At 45.3% G+C, this 17,185-nt stretch overlaps 1 protein-coding gene across 1 annotated transcript in view; it reads left to right on the top strand.

Annotated features, from left to right (window-relative positions):
• Window positions 1-17,185, top strand: part of LOC144737773 (uncharacterized) — a 53,120-nt gene that overhangs the window by 11,729 nt on the left and 24,206 nt on the right. Inside the window, 1 exon segment of the mRNA XM_078620633.1 lies at window positions 9,936-10,275. Coding sequence (XP_078476759.1) covers window positions 9,936-10,275 — 340 coding nt within the window.

Here is a 17,185-nt window from a genome sequence, read left to right as displayed (position 1 = left end):
ATGACAAGAATGTGAAGCTGACCACTCAATTTACTAGGTTCAACCTGCAGGGTAAGAGCGGCCAGTCTTTGTGGACCTGTGGGTTGGGTAGATCTCTAACCAGGAGCGAGAGCCAATAAGCTCCCAAGCATTCACTATGTTATCATAATTGCATTTATATATTGCTTGCTTAATCGCCTCTGGCAACTCGGAGTTTTGTATCGTATCTCTTTTCAAACACTCCAAGAGCATCCCCAAGTAGCAGCTGCCCCTGTGTGGCACAAGGTGGTGGCCCTACACTGGCCCTGCATGTGGACAAGAGCCTGTCAGTAGGGGGCGATGGTTGATGTGGCATCTCAGTTGTGGAGTTTGTAGGTAATGCTTAGAATTTGATATATTTTGACCCAGACGCCAGCATGCAATGGCCTACTCGTTTTGAATGGTGCATTAGTGTGTTGTACATACACTTAAGCAGATTTTGCATATTTTTAAAATTAGCTTCTTGTTAATGCGATGTAACCTAGTGCAGTAATTAAATTTTGTTAACATGCCTGTCAATAATTTAGACTGAATACTTGTCTGATTATATTCTTAGGTTTTTTCGGTAAAGTCAGGTAGGTAAAACATCAAAATTAATGAAAATAAAATAAAACAAAAATCACGACGTTTCGGAGGCAACACAAGTCTCCGTCATCAGGTGGGACCGTCACAGCCGAATTAGCTGCATCAAGTGATGCAGCTAATTCAGCTAATTCGGCTGTGTCGGTCCCACCTGATGACGGAGACTTGTGTTGCCTCCGAAACGTCGTGATATTTTTTTATTTTATTTTCATTAATTTTGATGTTTAACCTACGTGACTTTACCGAAAAAACCTAAGAATATGATTACTTGTCTGATTGTGTGCGTACATGTAACATTTTGTCTATAAGGGTCAAACATTGATTAAGTGATGTTAGGACAAAGTGTGTGTTTGGCAAGTAACCTGTACAGATAACTCAGGTGAGACTCATTGTTCTTGTGATACAGGTCAAAGGGTATTTTTGTGTTTTCAGGAAGCGTCTGCCTCTGGAGCAACTCATTGTCTTTGAAATAGCGAGCACACTCGGATCATTCATCAGTTACAAGGCATACCACTGAAAAGTTACACGTAGAGGAGATACATTCTCTACAACACGAATTATAATTTTGTATTACGTGTTGACGTAGATTTTGTCGAATTAGGACGAGAAATGGCCCTTGCTGATTAACGTCTGGATGTTGGCTACCATGGGTAGAAGCAAGCCTGACCACCTGCGGTGCCCCTCAACCATTTACGGCCTTGGTCCAGGAATGTCACGAAAATGTTTTCACACGAACGACGCATCCACGCAAGCTCCAGATGCCCTGTTTTGAAGTTTGAAAATGAAACAACTGAATTGTATTGTGTTTTGAATTAGATAATTGTATTTCTTCATTAAAAGCTTATTCATTGAAAACGATATTTCGTGTGAATTTTCTCTCGTCGTTAAGTAGATGGCCTTGCCGGGAATTCGGTTCGATGCGGACTTTCACCTGGTTGAGATCGCGGGATCGAGATAAGGCGACACAGAGCTGGCCGTGCCAGAAGACCGCCGTCTGCAGATCGATTCCAACGTGATCGAACGTCTGTCCCTGTGCTTCCGTCGTTCATGCAGGGGGCGCGTAGGTTTACATCGCCCCTTGCATGAAAATGACGGAATGTGCAGCGTTCGTCACGAAGTTGTGCGCTTATATGAAAGTATTGCCAGTGGGTTTTCAAACTAACTTCGTCTTACAGAAATCAATTTCGCGTGAGCCCACCGCATTACAACAATGCTCAGCTGAGCGAGGCGAGCCACGGTGGGGGGAGGGGGTCATCTCATCTTTGTCACGTGCCGTAGCTCACGTGACTTCTGCTGCGATAATGTCTGGATGTTTTCGCCTGAGGACGACCGCTCGTGTAGCGATCGAAACGTCGTGATTTATTATTATTTTATTTTTTCTTCCTTCATGATTTTACTGAAATAACCAAGAAGAAGTATGAAAGACCTGTTGTCTGCTGATCTTGTTCATATCCGTGTACATCGATATCCCACATTACTTACACGTTCACACCACACACAATGAAATAAATTGAAACTAGAACGACTTCCGGGGATGGGCAAAGATCAAGGAATCTCTTACAATGGAGCGAGTTCAGTGTGTTCGAGTCAACATCTCTCTGTTCGCATCTGTGTCTCTCTCTCTGCCTGTGTCTCTCTATGTCGTCTGTGTGTTCCTCTTGTCTGTGTCTGTCCGCCTGTCTTGTCTGTCTGTGTGTGTCTGTCTATTAGCGTCTGTCCAACCGGAGTCAACGACTGTCAGTAGCAGCAGGTGCCCGTTCAACTCCCACGACTACACGCGACTCAAACTTGCTCCCAACACACAATGACAAAGATCTCCCATATAGCCTGGACAGAATGTCAGGGCAAGTGCTGTTAGCGAGCACCTAACACAAAGACAAAGATCCCCCGTATAGCCTGCACATAATGTTGGGGCAAGTGCTGTTAGTGAGTACCTAGGACAAAGACCCCCATATAGCCTGGACGGACTGTAGGGGCAAGTGCTGTTAGTGAGCACCTAACACAAACAGAAAGATCCCCCATATAGTCTTAACAGTTTCATTTCATTTATTTGGTATAGCCCTGTGAGCCATTCGGCTCTTGAATCGGGTGCAACCGCAACAAATAAAAAACAAAAACATGAACTAGAAAACATCTCAAAGTGACTATGCGCAAACAGAAAATTCCAGGGAAAAACTGCAAAGTCTTCCAGAAAAAAGCACCGTACACCCACGCTGTGCAAAAATCCCAGTGGGTTGCAAGTCAAACAACAACCACAAGACAACTTAGATTAAAGCCATCATTCGAACTCCGTACTACAACAAGCAAAATGGCAAAACCAAAAATCTTATTGAAATCACCAAAATAAAGCCATAAGAAATGTAACAGTGATCATAGGAACTGTGACCGAAATTTCACAATAAACGACACAAAACACGTACCACAAAACCCTGTAGCCATAGCTGGCTGCATGAGTCATCCACAACAGCAGGAGCATCAGTAGGAGTATAAAAACATTTCAAATGCACCTTTAAAGATCAAAGATGGAGAGCTCTGAAATCAGCTCGTATGCAGGTGCTCCGTGGATTGTTGCATTGCAAGAAAATTTGATGATGACAGCTTGGAGAGGCCTCCATCCAGCATTGGATTTAATTATGGTTGATAATTCACTGGTCAACACACTTTTTCTGGCATGAGGTATTCCAACGGTGTTAATGTAATTTTGGGGTGCTGATTCCAAATCTGGCATCAGTATTTGTCTATCACATCAGGTTTTTGAGATATCAAATATTGCGTTTTCAATAAAAACTGCAGAAGAAAAATATTAAATAAATGTGGATATCTACATAAAATTATATTATAAACACACTATCCAAAAAATACAGCACCATATCTTAACACTAAAGCAGTCACTGACTCGCAACAACTTGCAATCATAAGTGACAGAGTTAATTTCGGGTAAAATCAATGAAAATGGGGTATGCCGATAGCATAAAATGAGATGTGATAGAGCAAATCTGAGATCAGATTTGGAATCAGCACCCTGAAATTAGTCTAAAACAGCTGCAAAAGTCCAGGCCAGAAAAAAACATTTTTTTGTTGACCAGTGTAATGATGATGAACATGAATCTATAACTCAGCTTTGCCGTCCGTTTACTTAAAAGACTCGCCTGAGCTGTATCGCCACTAGGTGGCACCATATCACAATTTACTCCAAATCTGGCAATATGTTTAGGAGATAAATGAAAATGTCGAGGTCTGCGAGCCGGAAGAGGGCTTCGGGAGAGAGTTGGTGTAGCTTTGTTACTCCTTCATTGCAGGAACGAAGACTACAGTGGTTTACTATATGGTTTACTGTATTTACCGGGTAAGGTTGCCCTTTGGGTTTATTGCCGACGCAACTCAACAACATAACCAAGATAAGCGGGCTTCCTCACTGCTCCGAACGTGAACCAACGCTAACGGACGGCGCAGTAACAAGGATATGCCCTCGCGGCTAGGAACGGAAACGCACCATCCCTGCAGATCATTGCCAAAAACCTCGACTGCCGCGGGGACATCCCAAACAAATACAATCACAGTTGGAATGTTTCCATAAAAGCAAACCGTCCTGGATTGTTTAAAACTATTTCCAAAGACCACCATAAATGTTCCATTTCTCTATTAAATGTTCACCATTCATCTCCTCTGGTTAGTGATGTCAGACAAGCACTGTGACACACTGGGTGTGGCAGGACAAAGTGTCAAACTGTCAAGCGAGTGTAGCAGAGGGAAAGCCAACGAGTTTCCCTTGCCAAATGAATCTAACAAAAAAACGCACAAAAAGTTGTAATGTTCGGGCCTTTAATAACCCTTGAACAAGATCAAAATTTACGTCTTGTTTGGGGCAGTGGGTCAGTTGTAAAGGTCACAAGGCTATTAAAATTTATTCAACAAATTGTGCAACGCAACAGTAAATTCCACTCCACTTAGTGCAAGTGAAGGAGAATTTATTCCATCAAGCGGTAATATTTAACTCTTGGGTTATTTCCTTGTTGCCGTTGTTGTGATGGGAAATGAACAGAAACACATTCCTGCGGAGGGAGCTGGTAGCAACATAGGGTTGCTCGGTCAATGGCCAGGGTCAACGGCGGCGTGGTGTATTCCACAAATATGCCCGACTGTGAGGGAGGGCACAAGCCGGCGTGAGTAGGTTAAACGTTGAGTTTTATAAGGGCACCACGGGGTGACCAGCCCCTCCCCACCCAGCCCCTCCCCACCCTCACCTCCCAGCCCCTCCCGACCCAGCCCCACCCTCCCCACCCCATCCACAACGTCCCTCGCCACCCAGCCCCTCCCTGCATGACGGACGGACGGACACAATCATTACCTGTGGGCTGGTGTAACCAGGAGGTTCCAACCAGTATAACTTGTGCTACCTGCGGCAAATTTAAAGTTTGCTGTCCTGGCTTCCATTGCTGCCAAAAAAATCCAGCAGCTCATCTTCCCTCCCAAGATCCATAAAGTCGTGAGTCTGCAGCTGGGCCGACGCGGCTCTTGTGACTGCACCTGTTGACAACGGACCACCTGGTTGCAATCTCTGCCTGACATGAGCCACATCTGCAGACAGATCCCCACTGGAGTGGTTCCGGCGATAGGGAAGCAACAGACTGTAGGGGCAAGTGCTGTTAGCGAGCACCTATTAAGGGGGGGACGGCACACGAGGGGGTGGGTGACCAGCACCACGCCCGGCCGCCTTTGTCTCCCCAGTGGCGATGTTGACACACCGCACCGGGTACTCGTTTGAGGCTGAGTCGACGTAGGGGAGGCTCAGGACCGGTTCGGAAAGTCGTCACTGGCGGTGTTGGCCACGAGCGGGAATGGAACTCGGCTGGTCGGTGCGGAGCGCGTGGCTTCGCGAGGTAGCTGGAAGTTGCCGCTCCGCGTGTGAACTGAAATCCGAGGTGAGAAATTTTCATCGTGGTGGTGGTTGTAGTGGTTGTTGTGGTGGTTGTTGTGGTGGTGGTGGTTGTCGTGGTGGTTGTGGTGGTGGTGGTGATGATGATGGTGGTGGTGGTGATGATGGTGGTGGTGGTTGTGGTGGTTGTTGTGGTGGTTGTGGTGGTGGTTGTGGTGGTGGTGGTGATGATGATGGTGGTGGTTGTGGTGATGATGGTGGTGGTGGTGGTTGTGGTGATGGTGGTGGTTGTGGTGGTGGTGGTTGTGGTGGTGGTGGATGTGGTGGTGGTTGTGGTTGTTGTTGTTTACCGAGGTAGAGCCTCGCTCTCTCTCGTAGGGATGTCAATTGAGTAGCAACGTGCATGGAAGCGATGTCCAGGTTGGAACTTTACAACGCGGGGCCTTGCCTCCTGCCCTCGCCTGATGGCGTTTGCTTCAATTCTCTCGCTTAGTTTAGCAATCTTTGGAAGAACGCAATCAGCCAGGATATGCGTTAGTTGTGTGTTGACCGACTCTCTGTGTTGTATTGCATTACCTTTCCAAATTTTACGAAGTTTGATTAAGTGTGCTCTCTCTCTGTGTCCTCTACTGCAGTCACCAAACCTCCAAATCTCTCATTGACACAAGGCCGTAATTATAATATGTTATAATAATTATAATATGTTATGATAATTATAATGTTATAAAAAATATAATATGTTATAATAAATATAATATGTTATAATAATTATACTATGTTATAATAATTATAATAATCAAATATGCTAAAAATGTCACCCCCCCCCCCCAATATATTACTATAAAACATTTTTAAAAATAATAATTGCGATGCTATGTTAATAAAAACAACAATTTGCTAAACCTTGGCCATGAAATCTGGACTTGTCTTCATATAACAATGCATAGATTTCTGTTTACATGATTGCGTTGTACTTCATAAATCCATAATCTCTGCCATTACATACTATGAAACAAGAAAAGGTAAAAAAAGAAAAAAAACAGAGCAATGTAATACACTACACTATTAGACATTATTGTAAAGAATAAAGACAAATGACATCCCATGTGTTAGTGAACTTTAAAAAATATTTAAGTCATTAAATAGCAGGAAATTAGTTTTCAAATTTAGATATTTTTCTGGGGGGGGGGGGACCCCAGACCCCCTGGAAGATTTGGTCCCCCCCAATGTTGACTCCATGGTTACAGCCTTGCATTGACATGCTAATTTCTCTACCCCCGTCTCTCTCTATTTAAGGCCTCGACACAGAGGTGTTGTTTTTCTATGTGCCTATCTGTGTGTGTCTCTCTCTGTGTGTCTTTGTGTCATCTCTCTGTGTGTCTATGTGTGTGTGTGTCTCTCTATTTGTCTCTGTGTCTCTCTCTGTGTATCTGTGTTATATCTCCCCGTCTGTGTCTCCATGTCTGTGTTTTGTCTCTTTCTCAAATTGAGCAATCTTTAGAAGAACGTGATCACCCAGGTGGGGTGTTGACTGTTATGTTAGCTGACTCTCTGTGTTGTATTGCATTACATTTCTAAGTTTACTAGTTTTGTTTTCTCTTTCATTTGTACCTGACGATGATTGCTTGTGTTGCAATCGAAACGTCGCATGCTATTATTTAATGTATTTATTTATTCTACGTGACTTTCCAGAAAGAATAAAAGAGTATCTTGCTTAAGTTTTAATTTCTCTTCACCTGGCTCGATACTTTGTAACTTTGTTTTTATTTTAAATATTCACAGTTTTTTTGCATTTTTTAACAGGCCACGCCCGCTTGAGCTGCTGTACCACTCTTGTTCCAAGAAGCGACCTGCCCACAACAACAACAACAAGGTGAGGCTTGTCAAAAGCATGGGGTGTTCACGCTAGACATGTGGTGGTGTTCACTCTAGACGCGTGGTGGTGTTCACTCTAGACGCGTGGTGGTGTTCACTCTCTACATGTGGAGGGGAAACCCGGGGATTGGGAAGAAAATCAACGCCACCACGGGGAGAGAGAGAGAGAGACACGCAGTTTTTGCCGCTTGCGCACAATCGCTCCATTGTGTTGGCGTGTGCAGTAATTGGCCGCTTGGGCACAAGCGCTTCCACGTCCATCGCCCACCCCTTTTGGCCTCGCCCCCCCTCCCTCCCGATACGTTCCTTTCATTGGCTACCATAGTCTGATGAGCTCCCCCCTCCCTCTCCCTCCCCCCTCAACTCGCTTTAAAAGGATTACATCTTGAATCATTGCCTCACTTGATACAGCTAATCTGGCTGTGACGGTCCCACCTGATGACGGAGACTTGTGTTGCCTCCGAAACGTCGTGATTTTTGTTTTTATTTTATCTTACTTTCTACGTGACTTTACCGAAAAAACCTAAGAAGAGACACGCAGTCTCGGCTGTGTTGATTGATCCTCAATGAATTACTTGTTGGAGTGAGGAAGCATTAATACTGAGCAGGTGAAGGTGGCCAGGTGTGGGTCTGGACACACCACCACCTGTGAACCATGCCAGTGTGTGACAGTGGTGGAGCCAGTGAGGGTGGGGTAGCACGTGCCCCCCCAACGATCTGATCGAAATCCATAATTTAGATCGGATCATTGGGGTTTATTAGTAACTAGCTTCACTGCCCGGCTTCGCCAGGGACTTGGATTCTTGTCTTGGATAAATTTCAAATTTCATATTCCCTTATCTTTCACTGAAAATCCCTGAAAAAAATTGATGCTTGCAAGAAAGAAAAAAGCTGAAACACATCAATTTACCACAATCGGATGTTTTCACTCAAGGATATTCAACCTTAATCCACTTCTACGGAAGGTCGATTTTGGCAACTCGGGAAGGGAATGACGTGGTGAGCTGAAAATAGTCGCGTTCGCTTAGAAATTCCAGACGGCATAAGCTGTGAAAATTTCATGACGCCAGAGCTCAGCGTTGGAGAGTTTTTGCTGCTTCACACAAACAAACAGATGTAATTTCTGCTTTATATTTAAGATATGTATTGAAACTCCGAGAAGCCAATGGCTTCATCGGCCTGGAGGGAAGCGCCACCTAAAATCTCCCGGCACACTGAACAGCTGTAGAAGTACGGCGCGCGAAGAGCCATATGTATTCCTAGGTTTTTTCGGTAAAGTCACGTGACTTTACCGAAAAAAATCTAAGAATATGAATCCTTGCAGTCACGAAAGCTTCAAATCTAGAATTAAGAGCCATATGGTAGGGGTAAGCATTGCAGACCGCTTTACTCCGTTGTGATGCGGGTTGACACCACATACTTAATGGTCATTTACCCCCCCCCCCCCAAATACAAAAGTCTATTTTCATACTTTTTACATTGTGTACAGTATGGAACCTATCCACGTGCCAAATTTCAAGTGTGTAGCATGTTGGGAAGTATGCTAGACATTTTTAACAGACACACGTATCCGCACATTTCCTTTTTATATATAGATAAGATAAGATAAATGGGCATTTTGCGACCCCCAGCGCCACCGTGTGGCATATTATTACGTGCCAGGGACTTTATGAGAGGACAACAGTCCAAGTCCATAATTGGCAATAAGTAACGGCAAAGCAGTTGCAAGCGACTCGCAGAATTGTGCGCAGTTGCGTCTACAGGACACGACTTCCCTGAAGGCATCACGTTCAGCGAGCGCAATGCCGATCACACGCGTCGAATAAAAAGTCCTTGCTTACTAACAACTCCTTACTTACTAACAACTCCTTACTTACTAAGAACTATCATTTTTCATTACTGGAGGGGTTGCCCCCCTCCCTACCTGAAAATCCTGGCTCAGCCTCTGAGTGTGTGACAGTGTCAAGTTTGTGTTTGCAGTAAAATCTATTAACTCTATTGAGCACGGACGTTATATCAAAAATATTTTTGTTTTCCTCTGGAACTCTTTGTAAGAATGGAGTCAGGAAGTTATCACAGCTCACGTGCAGCAGCTAAAGTCGGAACTGTTCATCACAGCAATCAAGGACATCTGTGCCTGGCTTTACACCTCTTAGTTGCGATTGAACATTCATTTATGCATTTGTGCATAACACAAATATTATTATTTTCAACACCCTTTGCTATGTCAGCTGAATTTAGCTTTCATAAACATTTATTTTGAAGCCAGACAGCCAATATTGTGTGCTTGGAGTTTTGGGTTAACATTCATTTTGAAGATACGAGGGCTTCCAGGCATGTTTATGACCATTTGCCCTCTAATTGTGTGCCATAACAGCCCGTGTGATGAATTTGGGACACTTTTTCACGCTATCATAAATATATGAATAAGTATAGACGTGTAAGTCACGTGTTACTGTGTATATGCATTGATACTGATGTGTAGATGGTGTGGATATAACTTTTTCTCTTTCTGCAGCTGTCGCTTCCTCTACAGAATTGGTCTGATGGAGCAAAGGCACTCGGCACGTTTCGGTGCAAAAAGGCAACAATGCGACCGGTGTGCATACAGCACGGATCGTACTGAAAATTTGACACGGCACCAGAGAACTCACACAGGAGAGAAACCTTTCATGTGCAGTGTGTGTGGGAAGGCGTTTTCACAGTCATCTACTCTTGTAACACACCAGAGAACACACACGGGAGAGAAACCCTTCAAGTGCAGTGTGTGTGGGAAGTCGTTTGCACATTCATCTACTCTTGTAGCACACCAGAGAACTCACACAGGAGAGAAACCCTTCAAGTGCAGTGTGTGTGGGAAGGCGTTTTCACAGTCATCTACTCTTGTAACACACCAGAGAACACACACGGGAGAGAAGGCATTTACACTTTCACCAAATCTTCAAAAACACCAGAGATCACGCAAGCATCAGAAGATCCACAAGGAGTGGAGTCTGAAATCAGCTTGTGAAAGTCAAAGTGCCGCAATGAGCCTATCCCTCATCAAACAAGAGCCGGAAGAAAATCCCAGCTTGGGCACTTTTAAAGGTATCGAGGTGAAATATGAAGAGGTGAAGGTGAAATGTGAAGAAGTGATGGCGAAGAGCGCAGAAGTGAAGGTAAAATGTGAAGATGAAGGTTCAACTCCAAAATCGGACCTTCACATCGATGGAGGCAACGTGAAGCAGGAGGAGAATTCTGACTGTGAGGCAGAGCGAGGCAACTCCCAGCAGTTTGTGGAAGTGGAGGTGTGGGTGGACTTCCTCCGAGACAATACAAAGTCAAATGGAGACCCGGTAGATGCATAAGCCAGAGACGATGTCCCTCCAATAGATGCTCCTTTGTCACAGGCCTTTAATGACAAGAATGTGAAGTTGTTGAACACTCAATTCCTAGGTTCAATCTGCAGGGTAAGAGCGGCCCGTCTTTGTGGACCTAATGGTTGCGTAGATCTGTAATCAGGAGCGAGAGCCAATAAGCTCCCAAGCATTCACTATGTTATCATAATTGCATTTATGTTGTACTGGATTTATTGCCTCGGCAATTCGGAGTTTTGTATTGTATCTCTTTTCAAACACTCGAAGAGCATCCCCAAGTAGCAGCTGCCCCTGTGTGGCACAAAGTGGTGGCCCTGCACCGGCCTGCATGTGGACAAGAGCCTGTCAGTAGGGGGCGATGGTTGATGTGGCATCTCAGTTGTGGAGTTTGTAGATATTGTTTTTAGAATTTGCTACATTTTGACCCAGGCGCCAGCATGCAATGACCTACTCCTTTTGAATGGCACCATAGTATGTTGTACATACACTGTTAAGCAGACGGTGCGTATTTTTTTAAAATAGCTTCTTGTTAATGCGATGTAACCTGATGCAGCATATTCTTGGTTCTTTCGGTAAAGTCACTTAGAAGGGAAATAATAAAAAAATAATAAGCATATTTTAGTTTTCTTTTATTTTTTTTATAATTTCCCTTGACTTCACCGAAAGAACCAAGAATATAAATCCCTGCAGTCACGAAAGCTTTAAATCAAAATCTGATGCAGTATATTTCAGTGCAGTTATTCAATGTTGTTAATATGCCTGTCAATAAGTTAGAATGAATACTTGTCTGATGGTGTGCGTACATGTAACATGTTGTCTATAAGGGTCAAACATTGAATAAGTCATGTTAGGACAAAGTGTGTTTTGCAAGTAACCTGTACAGATCACTCAGGTGAGACTCATTGTTGTTGTAATACAGGCCAAAGGGTACTTTTGTGTTTTCAGGAAGCGTCTGCCTCTGGAGCAACTCATTGTCTACGAAATAGCGAGCACACTCGGATCATTCATCAGTTACAAGGCATACCACTCAAAAGTTACACGTAGAGGAGATACATTCTCTACAACACGAATTATAATTTTGTATTACGTGTTGACGTAGATTTTGTTGAATTAGGACGAGAAATGGTCCTTGCTGATTAACGGTCTGGATGTTGACAACCATGGGTTGAAGCAAGCCTGACCGCCTGCGGTGCCCCTCACAACCATTTACGGCCTTGGGCCAGGAAAGTCACGAAAAAAATTGCACACGAACGACGCATTCACACAAACTCCTGATGCTCCGTTTTGAAGTTTTAAAATGAAACAACTTTTAATTGTATTATGTTTAGAATTTTATGATTGTATTTCTTCATTAAAAGCTTTCATCATTTTACATCTGGACGACTTAATTGAAAACATTTCGTGTGAATTTTCTCTCGTCGTTAAGTAGATTGCCTTGCTGGGGATTCGGTTCGATGCGGACTTTCACCTTGTTGGGATCGCAGGATCGAGATGAGGCGACACAGAGCTGGCCGAGCGAGAAGACTGCCGTCTGCAGATCGATTCCAACGTGATCGAACGTCTGTCCCTGCGCTTCCATAGTTCATGCAGGGGGCGAGTAGGTTTGCAGCGCCCCCTTTCATGAAAACGACGGAAAGTGCAGCTTTCATCACAGATGAAGTTGTGCGCTTATGTGAAAGAGTATCGCCAGTGGGTTTTCAAAGTACCTTCGTCTTACAGAAATCAATTTCGCGTTAGCCCACCGCATTAAAACAATGCTCAACTGAGCGGGGCGAGCCACGGTAGGGGGGGGGTCACCTTATCTTTGTCACGTGCCGTAGTTCACGTGACTTCTGCCGCGACAACGTCTGGATGTTTTCGCCTGAGGATGACCGCTCGTGTTGCGATCGAAGCGTCGTGATTGATTTATTGTTTTATTTTTTATAACTTCGTGACTTTACTGAAAGAACCAAAAAGTATGAAAGACGTCTTGTCTGCTGATCTTGTTCATATCCGTGTACATCGATATCCCACATTGCTTACAGGTTCACACCACACACAATGAAATAGAAACTAGAACGACTTCCGGGGATGTGCAAAGATCGAGGAATCTCTTTCAATGGAGCGAGTTCAGTGTGTTCGATTTAACATCTCTCTGTCCGTCTGTGTCTCTGTTCGCCTCTGTGTGTCTCTCTCTGCCTGTCTCTGTGTCTCTGTGTCTGTCGTCTCTGTATCCTCTTGTCTGTGTCTGTCTATCAGCGTCTGTCAAACCGGAGTCAACGACTGTCAGTAGCAGCAGGTGCCCGTTCAACTCCCACGACTACACGCGACTCAAACTTGCTCCCAACACACAATGACAAAGATCTCCCATATAGCCTGGACAGAATGTCAGGGCAAGTGCTGTTAGCGAGCACCTAACACAAAGACAAAGATCCCCCGTATAGCCTGCACATAATGTTGGGGCAAGTGCTGTTAGTGAGTACCTAGGACAAAGACCCCCATATAGCCTGGACGGACTGTAGGGGCAAGTGCTGTTAGCGAGCACCTAACACAAACAGAAAGATCCCCCATATAGTCTTAACAGTTTCATTTCATTTATTTGGTATAGCCCTGTGAGCCATTCGGCTCTTGAATCGGGTGCAAACGCAACAAATAAAAAACAAAAACATGAACTAGAAAACATCTCAAAGTGACTATGCGCAAACAGAAAATTCCAGGGAAAAACTGCAAAGTCTTCCAGAAAAAAGCACCGTACACCCACGCTGTGCAAAAATCCCAGTGGGTTGCAAGTCAAACAACAACCACAAGACAACTTAGATTAAAGCCATCATTCGAACTCCGTACTACAACAAGCAAAATGGCAAAACCAAAAATCTTATTGAAATCACCAAAATAAAGCCATAAGAAATGTAACAGTGATCATAGGAACTGTGACCGAAATTTCACAATAAACGACACAAAACACGTACCACAAAACCCTGTAGCCATAGCTGGCCGCATGAGTCATCCACAACAGCAGGAGCATCAGTAGGAGTATAAAAACATTTCAAATGCACCTTTAAAGATCAAAGATAGAGAGCTCTGAAATCAGCTCGTATGCAGGTGCTCCGTGGATTGTTGCATTGCAAGAAAGTTTGATGATGACAGCTTGGAGAGGCCTCCATCCAGCATTGGATTTAATTATGGTTGATAATTCACTGGTCAACACACTTTTTCTGGCATGAGGTATTCCAACGGTGTTAATGTAATTTTGGGGTGCTGATTCCAAATCTGGCATCAGTTTTTGTCTATCACATCAGGTTTTTGAGATATCAAATATTGCGTTTTCAATAAAAACTGCAGAAGAAAAATATTAAATAAATGTGGATATCTACATAAAATTATATTATAAACACTATCCTAAAAATACAGCACCATATCTTAACACTAAAGCAGTCACTGACTCGCAACAACTTGCAATCATAAGTGACAGAGTTAATTTCGGGTAAAATCAATGAAAATGGGGTATGCCGATAGCATAAAATGAGATGTGATAGAGCAAATCTGAGATCAGATTTGGAATCAGCACCCTGAAATTAGTCTAAAACAGCTGCAAAAGTCCAGGCCAGAAAAAAACATTTTTTTGTTGACCAGTGTAATGATGATGAACATGAATCTATAACTCAGCTTTGCCGTCCGTTTACTTAAAAGACTCGCCTGAGCTGTATCGCCACTAGGTGGCACCATATCACAATTTACTCCAAATCTGGCAATATGTTTAGGAGATAAATGAAAATGTCGAGGTCTGCTAGCCAGAAGAGGGCTTCGGGAGAGAGTTGGTGTAGCTTTGTTATTCCTTCATTGCAGGAACGAAGACTACAGTGGTTTACTATATGTTTTACTGCATTCACCGGGTAAGGTTGCCCTTTGGGTTTATTGCCGGCGCAACTCAACAACATAAGCAAGATAAGCGGGCTTCCTCACTGCTCCGAACGTGAACCAACGCTAACGGACGGCGCAGTAACAAGGATATTCCCTCGCGGCTAGGAACGGAAACGCACCATCCCTGCAGATAATTGCCAAAAACCTCGACTGCCGCGGGGACATCCCAAACAAATACAATCACAGTTGGAATGTTTCCATAAAAGCAAACCGTCCTGGATTGTTTAAAACTATTTCCAAAGACCACCATAAATGTTCTATTTCTCTATTAAATGTTCACCATTCATCTTCTCTGGTTAGTGATGTCAGACAAGCACTGTGACACACTGGGTGTGGCAGGACAAAGTGTCAAACTGTCAAGCGAGTGGAGCAGAGAGAAAGCCAACGAGTTTCCCTTGCCAAATGAATCTAACCAAAAAAACGCACACAGAGTTGTAATGTTCGGGCCTATAATAACCCTTGAACAAGATCAAAATTTACGTCTTGTTTGGGGTGGTGTGTCAGTTGTAAAGGTCACAAGGCTATCACAATTTGTTCAACACATTGTGCAACGCAACAGTAAATTCCACTCCACTTAGTGCAAGTGAAGGAGAATTTATTCCATCAAGCGGTAATATTTAACTCTTGGGTTATTTCCTTGTTGCCGTTGTTGTGATGGGAAATGAACAGAAACACATTCCTGCGGAGGGAGCTGGTAGGAACATAGGGTTGCTCGGTCAATGGCCAGGGTCAACGGCGGCGTGGTGTATTCCACAAATATGCCCGACTGTGAGGGAGGGCACAAGCCGGCGTGAGTAGGTTAAACGTTGAGTTTTATAAGGGCACCACGGGGTGACCAGCCCCTCCCCACCCAGCACCTCCCCACCCTCACCTCCCAGCCCCTCCCCACCCAGCCACACACTCCCCACCCCATCCAGCGCCTCCCTCGCCACCCAGCCCCTCCCTGCACGACGGACGGACGGACACAATAATTCCCTGTGGGCTGGTGTAACCAGGAGGTTCCTACCAGTATAACTTGTGCTACCTGCGGCAAATTTAAAGTTTGCTGTCCTGGCTTCCATTGCTGCCACCAAAATCCAGCAGCTCATCTTCCCACCCAAGATCCATCAAGTCGTGAGTCTGCAGCTGGGCCGACGCCGCTCTTGTGACTGCACCTGTTGACAACGGACCACCTGGTTGCAATCTCTGCCTGACATGAGCCACATCTGCAGACAGATCCCCACTGGAGTGGTGCCGGCGATAGAGAGGCAACAGACTGTAGGGGCAAGTGCTTTTAGCGAGCACCTATTAAGGGTGGGACGGCACACGAGGGAGGGGGTGGGTGGCCAGCACCACGCCCGGCCGCCTTTGTCTCCCCAGTGGCGATGTTGACACACCGCACCGGGTACTCGTTTGAGGCTGAGTCGACGTAGGGGAGGCTCAGGACCGGTTCGGAAAGTCGTCACTGGCGGTGTTGGCCACGAGCGGGAATGGAACTCGGCTGGTCGGTGCGGAGCGCAGCGCTCACCACGACACTGCCGCTCCCCTTCTGTCAACAAACTTGAACTCCGACCCCGCTCTCTGATGTCACCGCTCAGCATGACCTCATCGGCGTCAAACGCCAGGGGGCGGTGTGCCTCGCTAGTGACATCATGTCACCAAGGTATTCACCCCACCTCCGACTAACGCGCTCTTGAGCGTGACGTCACCTCTTCTTGGCCGCTGCCGATATCTGTGCCAGTGCCAATCCTTATTTGGGCAAAGCTACGCCCGGTGACTGGCGGCTCATTAACATAATTTATTCGTGAAAGTTGCCGCGAGTTTATTGCGACGTGTTCAGTATCTGTACCCCATCCATCCACGTGTGAGCCGGGCTCATTTACATTATTTATTTAAGTTACAGAGCCGCTCGATGTGCGAGGGGACTGTCTTGTACCCCGGAAGTGACGTCACGGCTTGCTGCGCGTGGCGTCGCGAGGTAGCTGGAAGTTGCCGCTCCGCGTGTGAACTGAAATCCGAGGTGAGAAATTTTCATCGTGGTGGTGGTTGTAGTGGTTGTTGTGGTGGTTGTTGTGGTGGTGGTTGTCGTGGTGGTTGTGGTGGTGGTGGTGGTGGTGGTTGTGGTGGTGGTTGTTGTGGTGGTGGTGATGGTGGTGGTTGTGGTGGTGGTGGTGGTGGTGGTTGTGGTGGTGGTGTTGTGGTGGTTGTTGTGGTGGTCGTTGTGGTGGTCGTTGTGGTGGTGGTGGTGGTTGTGGTGGTGTTGTGGTGGTGGTGGTTGTGGTGGTGGTTATGGTGGTGGTTATGGTGGTGGTGGTGATGATGATGGTGGTGGTGGTTGGTGTGGTTGCGGTGGTTGTGGTGGTAGTTGTGGTTGTTGTGTACCGAGGTAGAGCCTCGCTCTTTCTCTTGTTGGGACGTCAATTGAGTAGCAGCGAGCATGGAAGCGATGTCCAGGTTGGAACTTTACAACGCGGGGCCTTGCCTCCTGCCCTCGCCTGATCGCGTTTGCTTCAATTATCTCGCTTAGTTTAGCAATCTTTGGAAGAACGTAATCAGCCAGGCTATGTGTTAATTGTGTGTTGACAAACTCTGTGTTGCA

This window comes from Lampetra planeri, chromosome 73, assembly GCF_965212315.1.
Source record: "Lampetra planeri chromosome 73, kcLamPlan1.2.h2, whole genome shotgun sequence".
Lineage (NCBI taxonomy): Eukaryota > Metazoa > Chordata > Hyperoartia > Petromyzontiformes > Petromyzontidae > Lampetra > Lampetra planeri.
Note: the sequence above shows the minus strand (reverse complement) of the source record. Positions and strands in the feature narration are given on the sequence as shown.